Source organism: Saccopteryx bilineata, chromosome 7, assembly GCF_036850765.1.
Source record: "Saccopteryx bilineata isolate mSacBil1 chromosome 7, mSacBil1_pri_phased_curated, whole genome shotgun sequence".
Lineage (NCBI taxonomy): Eukaryota > Metazoa > Chordata > Mammalia > Chiroptera > Emballonuridae > Saccopteryx > Saccopteryx bilineata.
Window position 1 is genome coordinate 107,200,493 of NC_089496.1, and position 16,480 is coordinate 107,216,972.

Genomic DNA, 16,480 nt, shown 5'->3' on the forward strand with positions numbered 1-16,480 from the left:
TGCGCCGTAGCTTCCTATCCGCCTACTTCTCCTAGCCCGCGAGCGCCGAGAGCGTAGCGTGGGGATAGTGAGCGGCGGTCAAGTCGATACTGAGCCGAACTCAAGGTAGCGGGCAGAGGCGGCGCGGCGCACAAGCGGACCCTCCGGGGACCTCTCGGTCCCGGCGCTGGCGGAGCCCTCCGCAGGAAATCGGGCTCGCTCTATCGCTGTTTTATTTTAGGAGCAGACGGGCTGCAGGCCCCAGGGGAGGTGCCGGGGTGCGAGAGCCCGCGCCGGGGGAAGCAGGCGGCGGGCCAGGCTTGGGGTTGGGGTTCGGGGTGCGGAGCTGGGGCGGTGCGGATCGGGGCGTGTCAGGTGCGGCGGGGAAGGGGGGCGCGTCCGGACCTTGGTGGGCTCGCAGGCTCTGCGCAGGCGCAGAGGCCCTGTCTGCGAAGTTTTCTTGGTCCTTCCCTTGGGAGGCTTCCTCAGCCGAGCCCCCGGACTCCGTCCCCTTTGGGGGGGGTCTTTGACCGTTGCCTTGTTCTGTAGATGACCGGTTCTAACGAGTTCAAGCTGAACCAGCCGCCCGAGGACGGCATCTCCTCGGTGAAGTTCAGCCCCAACACCTCCCAGTTCCTGCTGGTCTCGTCCTGGGACACGTCGGTGCGCCTCTACGATGTGCCGGCCAATTCCATGCGGCTCAAGTACCAGCACACCGGCGCGGTGCTGGACTGCGCCTTCTACGTAGGTGTCCGCCTCTGCTGTCCCGCCGTGGCGCTGGCCCGGGGGCACGGCGACCCTCTTCCCGTGGTGGACGGAGGCTTCCGACCGCGGGGTTCTTTGCACAGCTCCTTACTTATTCCTGAATGGCCCTGAGCCAGGTGCTGGGTTTTGCCCTCGGGGAACTTGCAAACGTCCAAAACTCGGGTCTCCCTTTTAAAAGTGGCGTCGAATAACCCTGCAGACTGTCCTGACATAGGGACAGTTTGATTTTGAAATTTGCAACCAGACAGTACAAGTTGGCCGCCTTATTGAAAGGAAAGCTTACTTACTATTAAGTAGGAATGCCTGTTTACTCAACTGTTCCTCCTTAACGTCCTGGGTGTAGTTTCAGTTTGCTTAATTTTTTGTGTGTGTCTTGTTTGTTTGGAGTGAATAGTTAAGCCCAGTGTACATCCCGAGCATAAGCTGAACAACAGGTGACTGCAATTTTGGAACACTGTCTAAAGCTCTGTACGTTTTAAATGACTTGGAACTTTATTTTGTAGGATCCAACACATGCCTGGAGTGGGGGATTAGATCATCAGTTGAAAATGCATGATTTGAACACTGATCAAGGTAACGTGGCCTTTTATCAGGTTATTGTCTTCTCAGCCAGGGTACTAGAGTATTAAGTGTTTAGTTAGGAGGAGGAGTTTTGGACTTGTGTAATTCCTAAGTTGGTTAGACTCAAGCAAACATGGGTTATGTTTAGGACTTTTTTTTGTTTCAATGGTTAAACTATTAAGGTACCAATCACAAAATAGTACGCACGTATTTATTTATTTATTTATTTTTAGTAAAACCCTTTCTGGTCTCCATCTGCACTATTTACGTGAAGGGGACTTAAGGCTTGGACCATTACCTTCTCCTCAGAAGTGGACTGCACTTCCAGCTGGTCCCCTTCTCCAGGACAGGGCTGATGTTTCAGTTGTCTTTTTCAGAAGCCAGTTTAATTTAGACTGAAGGAAGATTGGTTTTATTCTGTTGCATTTATTGAATGAATAATAGGATGACACATTTTCTCTTAGTTAGTAATTTCTTAGAGGCAGCTAGGAAATGACTTACTCAAATTGTTATGGTGGCTTCGGTGCAGAGCAGAGACTGTGATGGAACCCACATTCACAGAGCTCTGCAGCAGGGCTTTTTTCCCCCTTTTCTTTAGGGCGGGGGGTATATGCATATATTAGATATAGATGTCCTTGAAGGAGATAGCAAGTCGCAGAGGTATGGCTAGATGAAGAGTTGGACAGTGGGAAGATGGATAGAGGATGGGCACAATGTTTTGTTGGAACAGAATAACCTAATTAGAAGAGGCTTTTGCAGGAAAGCCACTTTGTCTTTGGCACTTAAACTGCAGATGTTTGGTTTTGTTTGTCAGCTTATTCTGTGGAATAAGTTACTTTGTAGGTTTAGGTCATCCTATTTGTTGAAAAACAGGAGGAAAGAAAACACTGAAAAGCAAACTTAAACATTTTCAATGCTGGAGACCGTAATTAAAGGAATTAGCTGTTTATTCTCTAAAGGTCATTGCCAAACTTGGGAGATTTTTGTTGTTGTTGTTTAAAGGATATATTCTTAAAAGATACCTTTTTTCTTTGAGGATTAAGACCACATATTGTTCTTTGTTTTATCCTTAGCATTTGGCATAGATTCTGTTACACAGTAAACATTTGCTAGAGGTTAATTGAATGAATGAATGAGTGAATGAATGAATGAATGAGATAGTGAAGAGTTGAAATTGAAAGGAAAGAAACTATGTACTGGAAATGTGACCCATCATGAAAACTCAGTGGATTAATCCTAAGACTCTATGCCTTCTCATCCCCAGATCTCAGATAATCTGTTGCCACTTTAATTAAGTTTCTTATAAGCATTGACTTAATGTGTGTTTTATTGAGATCCATAGACAAGAGTTATCCATTCATTTGTTCATTCAGCCAGTATTTCTTGAGCATTGACCATATTTTAGAACCTACATTAGATAGAATCAGAACTACAGTTTAAAGATGGTTCTCTTTTGAAAGGAATCTAGAATCAAGTGAGGAAGGTAACAGATATGCCATCATTTTTATGTAATATGAAATTCAGGTCAGCCTTTGATATGTAACATGCCAGTGAATCAAACTATGCACTGTGAGGTGAACATAGAGGAATGGGTGACTTTTTTGTAGTCATGGAGAAATTTTCTGTATGCAGACATTTCCTTAGAGTTGGTGGAAGTGGACTCATTTCAGTTGAATGAGTGTTTCCTTCCATTGTTCACTTGAAGAGTCTTTGTTTAGCAAACTAGTAAAACTAGTTTTCTTTTTTTCCTCTAGAAAATCTTGTTGGAACCCATGATGCCCCTATCAGATGTGTCGAATACTGTCCAGAAGTAAATGTGATGGTTACGGGGAGTTGGGATCAGACAGTTAAATTGTGGGATCCTAGAACTCCTTGTAATGCTGGCACCTTCTCTCAGCCTGAGAAGGTAGGCTTTTATATAACAGACTGCTCACAAAATTTAGGGGGTGTTTCAAAGTGAATATGAAGCAATAAAAAGAAGCATTTGATTTTTTAAAATTAAACAAGAACATCAGAAAAGCAAATGACAAAGAAAGTTGTCCGAGTATGTAGATGAGATGCAAAACCAACTCTTATTTCATTGATGAAAATGCACAATACACAAGGCTGAAAGTACTGGAGTATCTGCATGTTCCCTGATCCCCTCATTTTTGTGAGTAGTGGTCACAAAGGAATAATGATTCTTGGGGTGATTTGATGCATGCTTTATGAATATGGTATTAATAGGTTAAGACCTGACGAGTATATTTTACAAACCCAAATAACATAGAAATACTTTGATGCAAAGGAAAACTTATTTTTGTCAACTTTTTCCTTTCACTTAGGTTTGTGCTGGAGAGCACTAGCTTAAATAAGAAATTTTCACTTATTCTTAATGCATTACATCCCAGGACTGAAATTTTCAGCGAGGTCATTTAGCAAAGATTGTTTGATTGCCTTAAATTGGGCTTGACGTGCCCAAACCAGAAAGGGATCGAGCGTCACTCATTCATCTACGACCTGAGGTTTCATCAAGTTGACTGTGATGATGGTGAAATGGGCTCTCATTTCAAGTCGAGTGAGAAAGGTGGCCTGTATTCCCTGGCCTTCCCTGATTACTTGTTTATTGTTAATACTGGCAGTGGTAGTTTGAAAGCTCTAGTGAACCACGCTTCTTAAAACTGAATCTTGTGTCTTATTCTAACCTTTTGAACTGCACAGTGGAAGTGTAATTGAGCATTCTTGCTGTATCCTCATCAGACTATTATCAAGTGGTAGTTAATTTTAAAGATTGATTGTTTTAGCAGTTTAAAGGTATCCTTCACTTGAGTCTATTTCCTCAGTGTAAATATACTATTCAGTTCTTGTTAGCCATCGTTATATATTGTAGTGCAGCCAAAGAGCCATTATTTTTGTCACTTCATAGTTGAATCTACTCCTGGCAAGACCTTTGTTCAGAATAAAATAATTGCATTGTTTCTCGTTTTGATTTATGGTTGTATGTAACATGTTAAGAGCTGTGATAAATGGCTGACAGAATATCATATAATGGACAGCCACACTGAATCAAGCTGCTTATTGGTTCAGCAAGGTTCATTATGTCACTTTTTTTTAATACTGCCTTTGATAAATGTATATACCTAGTCAGTAGCATGACAGTGGTTTCACTTGATTTATGATCAGTGGGGATAGAAAGCACTATTAGAATCTTGTGTCACCTGTATAAAGATTTAAGATAAAATTTCCAATCTGATTGTACTGCTTGCTATAAATTGATTTCTTTCTGGATTCTGTGTTTTTTAAGTCTGGTGTTTCATGTGACTTAGGTTAATTTCTATTTTTATATAAACATTTTGTTTTCTGAGTAAACTGGTAAATCTTAGTTTCTCTTATTTAAATATATTAGATCTGCTGTTTTGAATCTTTTTAATTCCTTATTTTTCCTTTAGTCAGAATAGTTGTTGAATTTTAAGGCCAGATTGTGGAGACTAGTGGGTTGTTACATTGTTAACCCTAACTTATTTTTTGCCTGGTGTTATGTAGTTAAGGTAGTAGTGATTATTAGCCATATGATTTAATGTGCTAATGAGATAATCTTACCATGTTATATTTCTTTTTCATTTTTTATAATGATTTTTCAGGTTTTAAAATATTGAATCAGATTGAATTAGAGTTGCTTTTAACAGAAATAATTGAAGCTACAGTTTTGTATGGGAAGTCAAGATTAAAAAAAAATATGATCAGGAAAATATATTTTACTACCATTTTCATGAATTTGCTATCTGTTTGATCTCCAAAACCATATTTGCAAATAACCACTTTAAGTCCTTGTGTGTAGGAAATTTTATGATTTATTATGAAGGAGTTTTTGTGAAAGTTGTTTTAAATATTGAAAAATGGCCTTATAAGGGAAAATACACTTTTATGGGTGAAACTGCTTTTTAAATTTTTCCTGAAGGTGAATTCTGTCCCGATTGTATAGTGTGATGTCTGGGTACAAGAACTTGCTTTGTCATATGCCAGGTCACTATTTTAATTTTGAGTTCTTATGCCACCAAATCAGCTCAGAAGCTAATTAGCACGGCTCCCTTGCCCTTCCTGGAAAGGCTGTTTGTTTATGTGACAGCTGAGAAAGGCAGGATTGTTAGAGTTACCACATTAAATCTTGTTCCAAAAGGTGGTCAGAGAAAAGTAACTTTGAAAATGAAAAACCAGAAGCCCCTTGAAAGGCATCTTGAATTGTTTTTTGGCTTTATTGTTTCCTTTTTGAGTATGTTCTATTCTTTTATATTGTCATTAAGTGAAACAAGGTTACAAAAGATGTGTTTTAGTAACGAGAATTAAGTCTCAAAAGTGTTTTTTCAAATTAATTAGAATGTACATTATGTGATATTTGGTTCAGTATTAAGACTTTTGGGTTTATTATTTCATGTGAATGAGCTGGTTTATGTAACTAATTATTGTAAACAATAATTTAGTATCTGTGTTTGGGAACCTGATCAGCTTTTATGGTTTTATGGTTAGTGGACTTTATTTGGGGGCAAAATGCCATTTTCAGGCAAGTTTTGACAAGTTTTGGTTTTTCCTGAAAGGTGTATACCCTGTCGGTGTCTGGAGACAGGCTGATCGTGGGCACGGCAGGCCGCCGCGTGCTGGTGTGGGACCTGCGGAATATGGGCTACGTGCAGCAGCGCCGCGAGTCCAGCCTCAAGTACCAGACGCGCTGCATCCGCGCCTTCCCGAACAAGCAGGTGCTCCCGCGCCCGCCCGCCCTTGTCCGCGTGGGGCTGGAAAAATAACACGAGTGCACAAAGTCACGATTTGGGCACTGCCTTTTAAAAACCTGGCCTTTCATTTACTTATTTCCTCTATAGTAGCGAGTTAGAACTTTTTAGGTATGTTTTTGACATTCTTGTGTTTAAAGATTGTGTGTTAACCCAATTTTAGAGACGACCTTGATGTTCACAGAGGGTAATTTGCCAGGGCGTTTGGGTCTCTGGTTCAGGCTGCTGGACAGGCAGGCAGGAGTCAAGGGGCGCTTTGCAGGTACTTCAGGTACAAACCTGAGAACTCAGACTGGATTCTGGAAATGAAGGGTTGGGCATTGCTCTTCTCGCTCTTTCTTTTTTCTTTCTCTCTTGGTGAGCCCGATGCTAACACAGTTTTTGTGAGTTTAGCAGCAGGATTGGGAGTGTTTTAGAAGACGGCCTCTGAGGTTAGAGAGGCAGTGCCCCCACGTAGTGACTAACTCTGGGTGTACAGGCTGGGTCACCCTTCCGTCATCCTTGCCAGACAAGCGGTCCTGTTTCGTAGAGAGCCCCTTCTCTCCGCAGATCCTTCAAGTTCTAAGGGGAGTTGGCGGGGTGGGCAGCTGCGGTAGGATTTTGTAAGAGGAAAGTCATTAAAAACAGCTGATATCTTGGAATCTTATGGCTGTCCTTCAGAGGTCATGGAGCTGAGGCAATTACGTCAGTTATTCCTGGGTTCTTTGCCTTAAAAGGCTAGAATCCCAACTGCTGATCACATTTCCCCTCCCAAACAGTGAAATTTCCCCTGAAGATAAGGTATTGCAGTTACGTGAAACTTCAGAGATTTGAACACTGATTAAAATATGCTTGCATTTATAAATATTTTTTATGTTATATCTAAAATTTTCTCTCAGAGTGTATTCAGTTTATAATGGAAGTATAACTAAAAGTAAGATTTTACTAATTTTCTTTTCATCTTCATAAGTAGTTTTTCAGGAGTAAATCATTTTCATACCTTGAAGAATTAAAGGAAAAATACAAATTTCATATTTATCTTATCTTTTACTTGTACGTAAACAAGTGACGATAGCCTTTTTTTTTTAAATGAAACAAGAATTAGTGGGGTTTTTTTTGTTTTTTTTCTTTAGAGACAGCAAGGGTCAGAGAGAGGGATAGATAGGGACAAACAGACAGGAACAAAGAGAGATGAGAAGCATCAATCATTAGTTTTTTGTTGCGACACCTTAGTTGTTCATTGATTGCTTTCTCATATATGCCTTGACTGCGGGCCTTCAGCAGACTGAATAACCCCTTGCTCGAGCCAGTGACCTTGGGTTCAAGCTGGTGACCTCAGGGTCTCTAACCTGGGTCCTCCGCATCCCAGTCCAATGCTCTATCCACTGCGCCACTGCCTGGCCAGTCAGTATTCTTAAAATTTTAGTTTAGTTCTGTTAGTATAGTGTAAGCACTTGATTAAAACCAGACCGTTCTATCTTTCCTTTCTGAAATAATCTTTCTGTAGTATGGGTTGAATCTGAGTTATTAGTGCCTTGCTGGATTCACCATTTTCAGCTTTCTCGGATTCCCTCTTGACAGGGTTATGTGTTGAGCTCTATTGAAGGTCGCGTGGCAGTTGAGTACTTGGACCCCAGCCCGGAGGTCCAGAAGAAGAAGTATGCCTTCAAGTGTCACAGACTGAAAGAAAACAATATTGAGCAGATCTACCCAGTCAATGCCATTTCCTTTCATAACATCCACAATACGTTTGCCACAGGTAAAGTATGGCATGCTCACCTGTTTCTCATCATTACAATTGCAGTTTTGCTGTTGAACACTAGAAATTTATACTTAGGTAGAGCGTTAAAAAAATGTGCTTGCTTTTTATGATATTTGGGGGGGGGGAATCTGATACAGTATACTTCTTGGGGGAAACTGACTTCTGTGATCTTAACAATTTGTGAAGAAAATGGTTATTTCTGTATCTGCTTTGAAAAGATCACTTGAACTTTCAAAATTCCGTGTAGGTGGTTCTGATGGATTTGTAAATATCTGGGATCCATTTAACAAGAAGCGACTGTGCCAGTTCCATCGGTACCCCACCAGCATCGCCTCGCTTGCCTTCAGTAACGATGGGACCACCCTTGCAATAGCATCATCGTACATGTATGAGATGGACGACACGGAACATCCCGAAGATGGTATCTTCATTCGCCAAGTGACAGATGCAGAAACAAAACCCAAGTGAGTATAGTATGCTTCACCTGTAGTTGAGCCTTTTCTTGCATTCAACCCAGGATTTATTAATTTTTCTAGATTCATGAATAGCATTGTTGATGCCTGCTCGATATTACAGCCGACTGTAGGGTCGGAGTTGATTTTATCTTGTTCTCCCAAGCTTTCAATATCCGTAGGTTGATAGACGTCTGATGGATAAAATTGTGCCTAGTTGTTTTGTAGAGAAGAATGTCAAACTCTCATTCTTCTTGAATAGGCACTATTATTTGAATCTCTGGAATTATTATTGCTCATTGCTTGGAAATTAAGTTGAGGAATTCAAGAATAATTTATTTAAGCAATTTCTATTTAAGATATTTAAGAATTTGAACTGCCAAAAATCTGTCCTCTCCACAGAGGTTGTTTCTTTAATATTTACACAGGGTGGATGACCTCCAGGTTTTATTGGAAACCCAGAGTAATATGGCCTTGCCTGAAATAGCAAATTTCCTTAGTTTTGAAATTTTCATAGATGTCGTTTGCTCTTGGTTGACAGAGAAGAACCATTTAGTTTGGGGGACCAGCAGGGCAAAGCTCTTTACTTAATTACCTGTACCTGGCTTAAGGGAAAATGAATACTTGGGCACTTGTTAAACCATAAAATATCAACCCACTGTGTCTTGTCCTGTTTCTTGTCCCTGTGTACCCAGCACCTTGTAGGAAGTCCTTAATAAATATTTATGGAATAACTGAGTATTCTCAGGATTCCTCTATTTTTTGGAATTAAAATGGAATAGCACCCTTGCTGAATTGGTTGAACCCTGGAGAGGAGGCAGAGTGTTGAATAGTCAGTATCAGGTATATTATTTTTATAGGTCTGACTTGAGAAAAGACTCAGCCTGTGCAGCCCGCTGGGCAAAGGGCTGTGTTTGCATTTGCTCTCTCACTTCTGTATCTCTTGTCCCTTGTCCTGGCCAGCCATTTTGAGCTCATGCTGTTCTTTCTCCTTTGAACTTGTAAGTCACCATGTACTTACCGAGGTTTTGTTTACTGCAGTGCCATGTGAGGACATTAAAACAGTTCATGCTCTTTAATGGTGAATTTATTGCTATGAACTAAGGAATGGAAGAATATTAATATTATAAAAACCTGAAAATGGATAAGAGGCTTTTATTAGTATTTTTTTAAACACTTTTCTTAAGTACATAAATGGTTTGATGACTTGCTGCATTAAAGGTATTCGGGCAGACAGAGTCGGAGGACAGTGGCTACACTTTTGAGAATCAGTTTTGACTTGGATGGTTTTGTGTCCACAATAGAAACAAATGTTTGTAAATAAATATATGCAATACAAACCCCTTTGATTTTTTTCCCCCTGGTCTTGAAGTGGAGGAAAAGGCTCTTGCACCGTGTTTCTTCTGCTGGTTCGAGCTGCTCATTCTGAAGCTGCTTCAGACTGCTTCACGAGGAGGTTAATCTACAATTAAACAATATTTCCTCTTGGCCGACCATTATTTTCTGAAGCAGATGGTTCATCACTTCCTGGGCTGTTAAACAAAGCGAGGTTAAGGTTAGACTCTTGGGAATCAGCTAGTTTTCAATCTTATTAGGGTGCAGAAGGAAAACTAATAAGAAAACCTCCTAACATCATTTGTGACTGTAAACAATTATTTATTAGCAAACAATTGATCCCAGAAGGGCAAATTGTTTGAGTCAGTAATGAGCTGAGAAAAGACAGAGCATATCTGTGTATTTGGAAAAATAATTGTAACGTAATTGCAGTACATTTAGACAGGCATCTATTTGGACCTGTTTCTATCTCTAAATGAATTTTTGGAAACATTAATGAGGTTTACATATTTTTCTGACATTTATATAGTTCTCATGTCCATTTCAGTTGCCCAGCCACTGGTGATTAAGGTTAAAAAGAAAAGAATTACAGTGAGAATGAGATTCATTTTAATGTGATGCCCAGCAGCAGAGCACGAACTGAGCTTGGCCTGTTCTAGGTGGTTCCAAATCGTACTGTTGTTGTCAAACTTTCACTTTTATTTCTGTGCAAATGTGTGGTATGAAAGGGACTTGGACCTTTACTGACATTTATTTTATCCATAATGTATTTTTTTAAATTCTTTTGATACAGAGAAAGGTCTTATTTTTAAGTATTTCAGTGAAAACCTAGTGTAAGTCTGAATCCATCTTTTGAAATGTATTTTCTTCATTGCAGGTCCACCTAATCATCTCGTGAGAGTGGTTTCTCTTGGGAAGCTTTGTTTTCCTTCCTACAAATCCATTCTTGTCCCCTAAGGGATGCATTATAGTCATTGTGGACACGTTGCTTATAGTATGTGGATTTCTGTTTTCTGTCCCACACGTAACTTGTCTGCACCCTTTCATGCCGACTTTGTAGGATGAGGAGTCTTGGTGTCCCTGTGCAGTAGTCGGAAGAGTTGTCTTTTTCCCAGCGAGCCCAGTTATTTTTTCCTGAACAGCTTGAGCTCTTTTTGTAAAATAATCTGAACCTGTTATTTTCATGCTGTCTAATAAATCAGAGATTCCGAATCCTTATATGTTGGATGTTTTTAAATGTTGGTAATTAATATAATTTGCTTCGTAAAAAGGCTTCTGTAGAGCAGAGCTCCCATCATCACGGGCCTGGGGAGGGAGTGACATTTCATCTTTAGGCTCCCACTGCCTCGTTTCATTCTGTCTGCTCTGGTGTACGTTGGATGCAGTCCTGGATAAAGTGATCTGTGGGAGTTCTGCCATTGCCCTCATGCCCTCGTGCTGGGTCAGCAGGGCCCTTGAGCCGACCATGCAGTTTTATAGGATGGACACAGCGCGGGGTGGCTGACGGCGCCCTTTGGCACGGCACTCTCAGATTTCCTAGTGCCATTGAGCTCACATGGCACGGGCATGCTTGTGCTGATGCAGCCTCATGCGCACACACAGCCAAACGACAGACCACCGCCTGTACTTACCCATCAAAAGCTAAATCAAAGCAAAGCCCTTGGGACGGTAAATAATGTAATAGCTGGAGACTAACTGATGGTATTGGTTCTTTAGTATGATGTGCTTTTTAAAGTCAGAAACACTTGGTTAAGGACAGAGCATAAGTTTAAAATTTTTAACTGAAAGAGGAGTAATAAAATATCATAAAAGGTGACTAAATTAAAGCAATGTTGGGGACCTGCTTTTGAGGGTGCGTGGGGAAGCTGGTCTGTCCTCTTGTCCCCTGACATCGTGTGGGCTCACCCAGGCGTGTCTCCTGGCTGCCCGTGCAGATGGCTGACCAGCTCTGCTTCAGTGTGTCTGTTGTGATCGTAGCCTCCTTTTCCTCACATGACCCAAACGTAATAATAGCTTAGTGTTTTCATTGGTTTCCTGTACCTAATTTTTCTTCTCAATTTTTAAGTGTCTCTTATGTTTATCTTTTTTTCTTTCTACTGCTACTATCCCACCGCCTTAAAGGGTCCCCTCCGCCCATCTGGGGGAGTGCAACAGCCTCCAGTCTGTGCCCTAAATCCTCCGTCTCCTGGAGCAGTGACCCAAGTATGAAATACATTTGAACTTTGGTCCAGAACACACAGAGGTCAATACAGTATGTATACGAGAGAAAAGATTTATAAAACATGACTTGCCTTTTGTACATGTGATGCATCTATCTGTTTGCTTTCTCTCTTTTTTATTTTCTTTTTCTTTTTTTAAAGAAATGTTGGTTATAATGGCCTCTTGAACTGATTTTGTAAGAAATGCCTGCCACCTCTAATTTGAACAGACTGCTATACCACACGGGACTTTAAAAACTCTTGTTCCTTTTATCATGTGACCCTCTGGTGTTCCCCATTGCTCACCTAACCCTGTCACTTCATAAGAAGGTAAGCTGCTTCCAGAGCTTCCAGTCACCAGGAAGGGGCTGCTGACTGTCAGGTGTCCCCGGAGGAGTGGGGTGGGACTGACCTTTACCAGGAATTCTGACAAGGGAAAGGGGGTGTTTGGGCGGCACTTGTATCTGGCTCTAAATTCTGCCATGTAGAAACTCGGGCTGTATGAACAGGTTCTCTTTGCTCTGGGGAAAATCTAGTTCCTGGGAGAAGGACTGAAGCCCGCTACCCAGTGACCTTGCCAATCAGGCCCTGTATTGTTTTGCCTTTGGCACTCAGCTCGATATTTCCCAGTGTTTTGGTTTGCACTTGTCTCTACAGGGAAAAGGAGCCAGGTCAGATAAGACCAGGTCTCTTCCTTTAGACAGGGGACCTAGTGTGCATTAGTCTAAGAGCTTGTGAGCTCAGAAGTCAAGAAATGCCTGTAACTTTGTTTAACCAACTTCCCCAAATTTCTTCGACCCCTAGTCTATTCTCTGTCCCATTATCTCCACCCCGTGCCGCATTTAACTTTTTCCCAGTTCTCCCCAAAACACTGGATTCTTTTACTGAGGACCGGGGGTTTGCTTCGCAGTTACTCAGACACACTTGTTGAGTCCCAGATTGTGTCTGCTCAGGGGGTTTCTTTTTCTGAATTGCTCTCTCGGTTTTCTTTTGAATCCTGTTACGTACTTTCAGGATCCCCCTTTCCATGAAGCCCTCCGTCCTGGCTCCAGGTCACAATGAGTGTGCTCTTTCTCCAAGTGCAGAGGAAACGCTGCCTGCTGTCGGCTGGGTAGCTCCTCGTGTGCCTGGGGTTTTAACATTCTTACCTGTGCACATCTTGCTCCTCTGCTACATTCTGTCAAGAGCAGGGACCGTATCTTTTTGTTTACTCTGATGTGTAAATGTTGGGTCACTTTGATGTTATTGAATGATATAGACAGTTACCTTTTCAAAATAATTTTCAATATAATTTTGGATAGAGGCATTTAGTATCTAGTGCACTGGACATGTGACCTTTGTTAATTCAATAAGCATTTAATAATTTGCAGAAGTAGTATATTCATTGTAGAAGAATTTAGGTAATAGCATGCAAGAAATGAATCGCATCGTCACAATTCTACACTAGAAGATAACATTGGTGGATATCCATCCTTGAGAATTTCCTGTGTATATTTCTCCATGAATAAAAGTTTGTTAACCATATATGAAAATGCCTGGGTGAAGAGTGGGAGAGTTTTATTTGAGGTGGTATGATGTAGGGTGCAGTTTGTGTGGCTTCATGGCATTGACTCTGTGGGGTGGGGTCTGAGGTGGACTTGGATGTCGTGGGTGGTCCGTCACCCCCGGAGCACCTGCAGCCTGGACGCGAGGGATCGTGCGACGGCGGCCAGAAGAGTGGCCTCGGGAATCTGGTGGCTTGGACTTCAGATCTGCACCCTCAGTGTCACGAGGGCAGGGCCTCCAGGTGCTGACACCAGTTTGCGGGCTGCTCTTTGGCCGTTCTGGAGGTGGCAGGAGCCCGCTCACCCAGTTTAGTCTGCTCCTGAGCAGCGCCGGGGCCAGTGAGCACATGGGATTTGATGAGACTGGGATCATATACAAGAATCCCTCTTTAGCTCTGGCCGGGTAGCTCAGTTGGAGCGTCGTCCTGACACGCCAGGGTTGTGGGTTCGATCTCCCGTCGGCGTAGATGTACGAGAACCAACTAATGAATTCATGGATGGGTGGAACATTGAATTGATTTTATTTCCCTCTCTCCCTCTAAAAAACCCCAAAACTGCTTTATACATATAATGTGTTAGCAAAATTCTCCCATAATTTATTTTTGGCCCTATTTTTGATAGATACTTAGTATGATATTTGACTATTTGAGACTTTTTTTAATTTAAAAAAATTATTGATTTTTAGAGAGGAAGGGAAAGAAAAGAAAAAACATGGATTTGTTGTCCCACTTATTTATGCATGCATTGGTTGATTCTTGTTCATTCCCTGACCAGGGATTGAACCTGCAACCTTGGTGTGTTGGGACAGTGCTCTAACCAACTGAGCTGCTCGGCCAGGACCAGTGTTTGACTATTTGAACAAATACGTAGTGCCCGCCAAAGGCCAGGCACTGCTAAGTGCCACGGCTGCAGACTGGGTATGATAAGGTCCTTCCACTCGGCGGGTTTCCAGTCTGGGTCAGGGAGTGTGGCAGGTAGTGTGACAAGTGCTGTGACACCAGAGAGGGACCAGATTGGATTCTGAAGCACTTGGCTGACCCATGGTCCTCACTTGCACGCCCCTGTTGACAGAAAGGGTGGTTAAGCGTGGCGATGGCTCTTAACTCCAAGCTCACGTAGCTGGTTAGGGCAGCTGCTGTGTGGCCTGGGCCCCTGGGAAGCAGTGGGGATGAAGAGCTCCTATTTTGAGAACCTTCTGCTAGTACCTTAAAGAGGGGTGGGTCTTGCGAGACTCTCCCCTCACCAGTGTGTCTGTCGCTGTGCTGGCACTGCGTGTCTTCGTGTCCCAGGTCAGGCAGCACAGTGAGCCCAGCCTCTGAGCCTGCCTTTGAATCCGGCATGGTTGCTCAATTCCTTGTGTCACTGGCAAGTTCCTTTACGAGCCTCAGTTTCCTCATCTGTGACATGAAGATACTACCTAACTCGTAGAGTTGTTAGAGAGTATATGGAATATTTATTAGGGCATGCCTGATAGTGAATAGCAAATATTTGTTCTCTTTGAATAAAAAGTAAACTCAGTTACTAGCCGACTTTAGGTTTGTGGTTCTTAGATACCTGTAGTTTCTAAATTTGACTATGTTTTTATCTTAGAAAAACTAAGAATCACACCCATAAACCCATAATCTAGATGTTAAAATTTAGTATTTGCTGTATTGGCCCTGGGTGGGTAGCTCAGTTGGTTAGAGCAGTGGTCCCCCATCCTTTTTTGGGCCACAGATCGGTTTAATGTCAGAAAATATTTTCATGGACCAGCCTTTAGGGTAGGACGGATAAATGTATCACGTGACTGAGACAAGCATCAAGAGTGAGTCTTAGACGGATGTAACAGGGAATCTGGTCATTTAAAAAAAAATAAAACATCTTTTAGACTTAAATATAAATAAAACAAATAATGTAAGTTATTTATTCTTTCTCTGCGAACCGGTACAAAATGGCCCACGGACCGGTGCCCAGGGGTTGGGGACCACTGGGTTAGAGCATTGCTCCAGTGCACCAAGGTTGTGGGTCAGATCCCTGATCAGGGCACATAAAAGAATCAGGATAGATGCATGGGTAAGTGGAACAACAAAGCAGTGTCTTTCTCTCAATCAAAAAATTAAAAATACATAGACAAATGAAACACTATAAAAAAATAAAGTATTTTGCTGAATTCACTTCTCTTTGTTTTAAAATATAACTGCACATACTTGGCTCATTTGTACCCATCCCTCATGTCCATTTCCCGTTAAGTATTGAACCTGTTTATGGCTCTGCTCATATGGTATCCGTATATGTTTTAGGAAACTTGCATAAATGGTATACTGCTTCTTTCCTGGAGTGAACCCCCCAATTCAGCACCAGGTGTGGTCAATCGGATGGAGAAGGAAAGGGACAAAGCTACAAACAGGAAACAACTAAGCCGCCCCAAAGTTGACTGAATTAAGTCCCCACCTTCTCAAACTAGGAGATAACCATCATTCCAAAAGTAATGGTGATGGTTCTCTGATGTGTTGTCTCCTTGGGTGAAAACTGCATAATGTAACAGAAGTTGTTCTTTCCCCTAGCAAAATATGTACGTGTGAAAAGTACTCAATAGACGAGACATATTAAAAATCAAACATCCCAGTGGTCATCCAGGAAGCTGTAGTTACAGTTCTTCTCTCCTTTGATTTGCCACCCCAGTCTTTGAAATGTCTCTGGGTCACCTTTCACTTGGAGAAGTACTGATTTAAGCTGTTAGGACTAGTTATAGCAGTTTCCTTTAAAAATGGCACCCGGCTATGTTGCTTTGGCGCTAACAGTAAGAGAAATGAAAGCCTGCTGGTGGCCACAAATAAATACCAATTGGACCATTGAGTACAAAGGCACTTTTCCCTTGATCAGTGATGTGTTGCAACAATGCTTTCATCTTCGAAGGCTACCTACAAGACTTGTCCTGGGATTGCCATGGGGCATTAGCTTTTTGGCTGGAAAGTGTGCGGGTGGGCAAAAGATTTACTGTTGTTTGTATGGAAAATAATGCACTAACTAATAATACAAGATAAACTTTCGTGTACTGACAACTGTAAACCTCCTTTTGCCCGTCCCTCTGTTTTGTGTCCTGTTGGAAAGAAGTCTGAAGGTAAGAACTAGAGTGCACATACGATTTATAGACAGCTGTGAT

General features: G+C 41.9%; 1 protein-coding gene across 4 annotated transcripts; it reads left to right on the forward strand.

Moving 5' to 3' along the window:
* The first annotated feature begins 5 nt into the window (after positions 1-5).
* Positions 6-13,389, forward strand: BUB3 (BUB3 mitotic checkpoint protein). 4 transcript variants are annotated; one of them, XM_066238780.1, is made up of 8 exons: positions 6-105; positions 529-723; positions 1,248-1,317; positions 3,060-3,211; positions 5,877-6,035; positions 7,629-7,806; positions 8,057-8,273; positions 11,718-13,385. In XM_066238780.1, exons 2-8 carry the CDS (start codon positions 529-531, stop codon positions 11,767-11,769), a joined length of 1,023 nt encoding a protein of 340 aa, XP_066094877.1. In that variant the 5' UTR covers positions 6-105; the 3' UTR covers positions 11,770-13,385. The 4 variants fall into 4 exon arrangements, with proteins under 4 accessions (XP_066094877.1, XP_066094879.1, XP_066094880.1 ...); XM_066238782.1 differs by lacking the exon at positions 11,718-13,385 and adding an exon at positions 10,474-10,814; XM_066238781.1 differs by lacking the exon at positions 6-105 and adding an exon at positions 112-257 and having other exon boundaries at positions 11,718-13,389.
* The last annotated feature ends 3,091 nt before the right edge of the window (positions 13,390-16,480 follow it).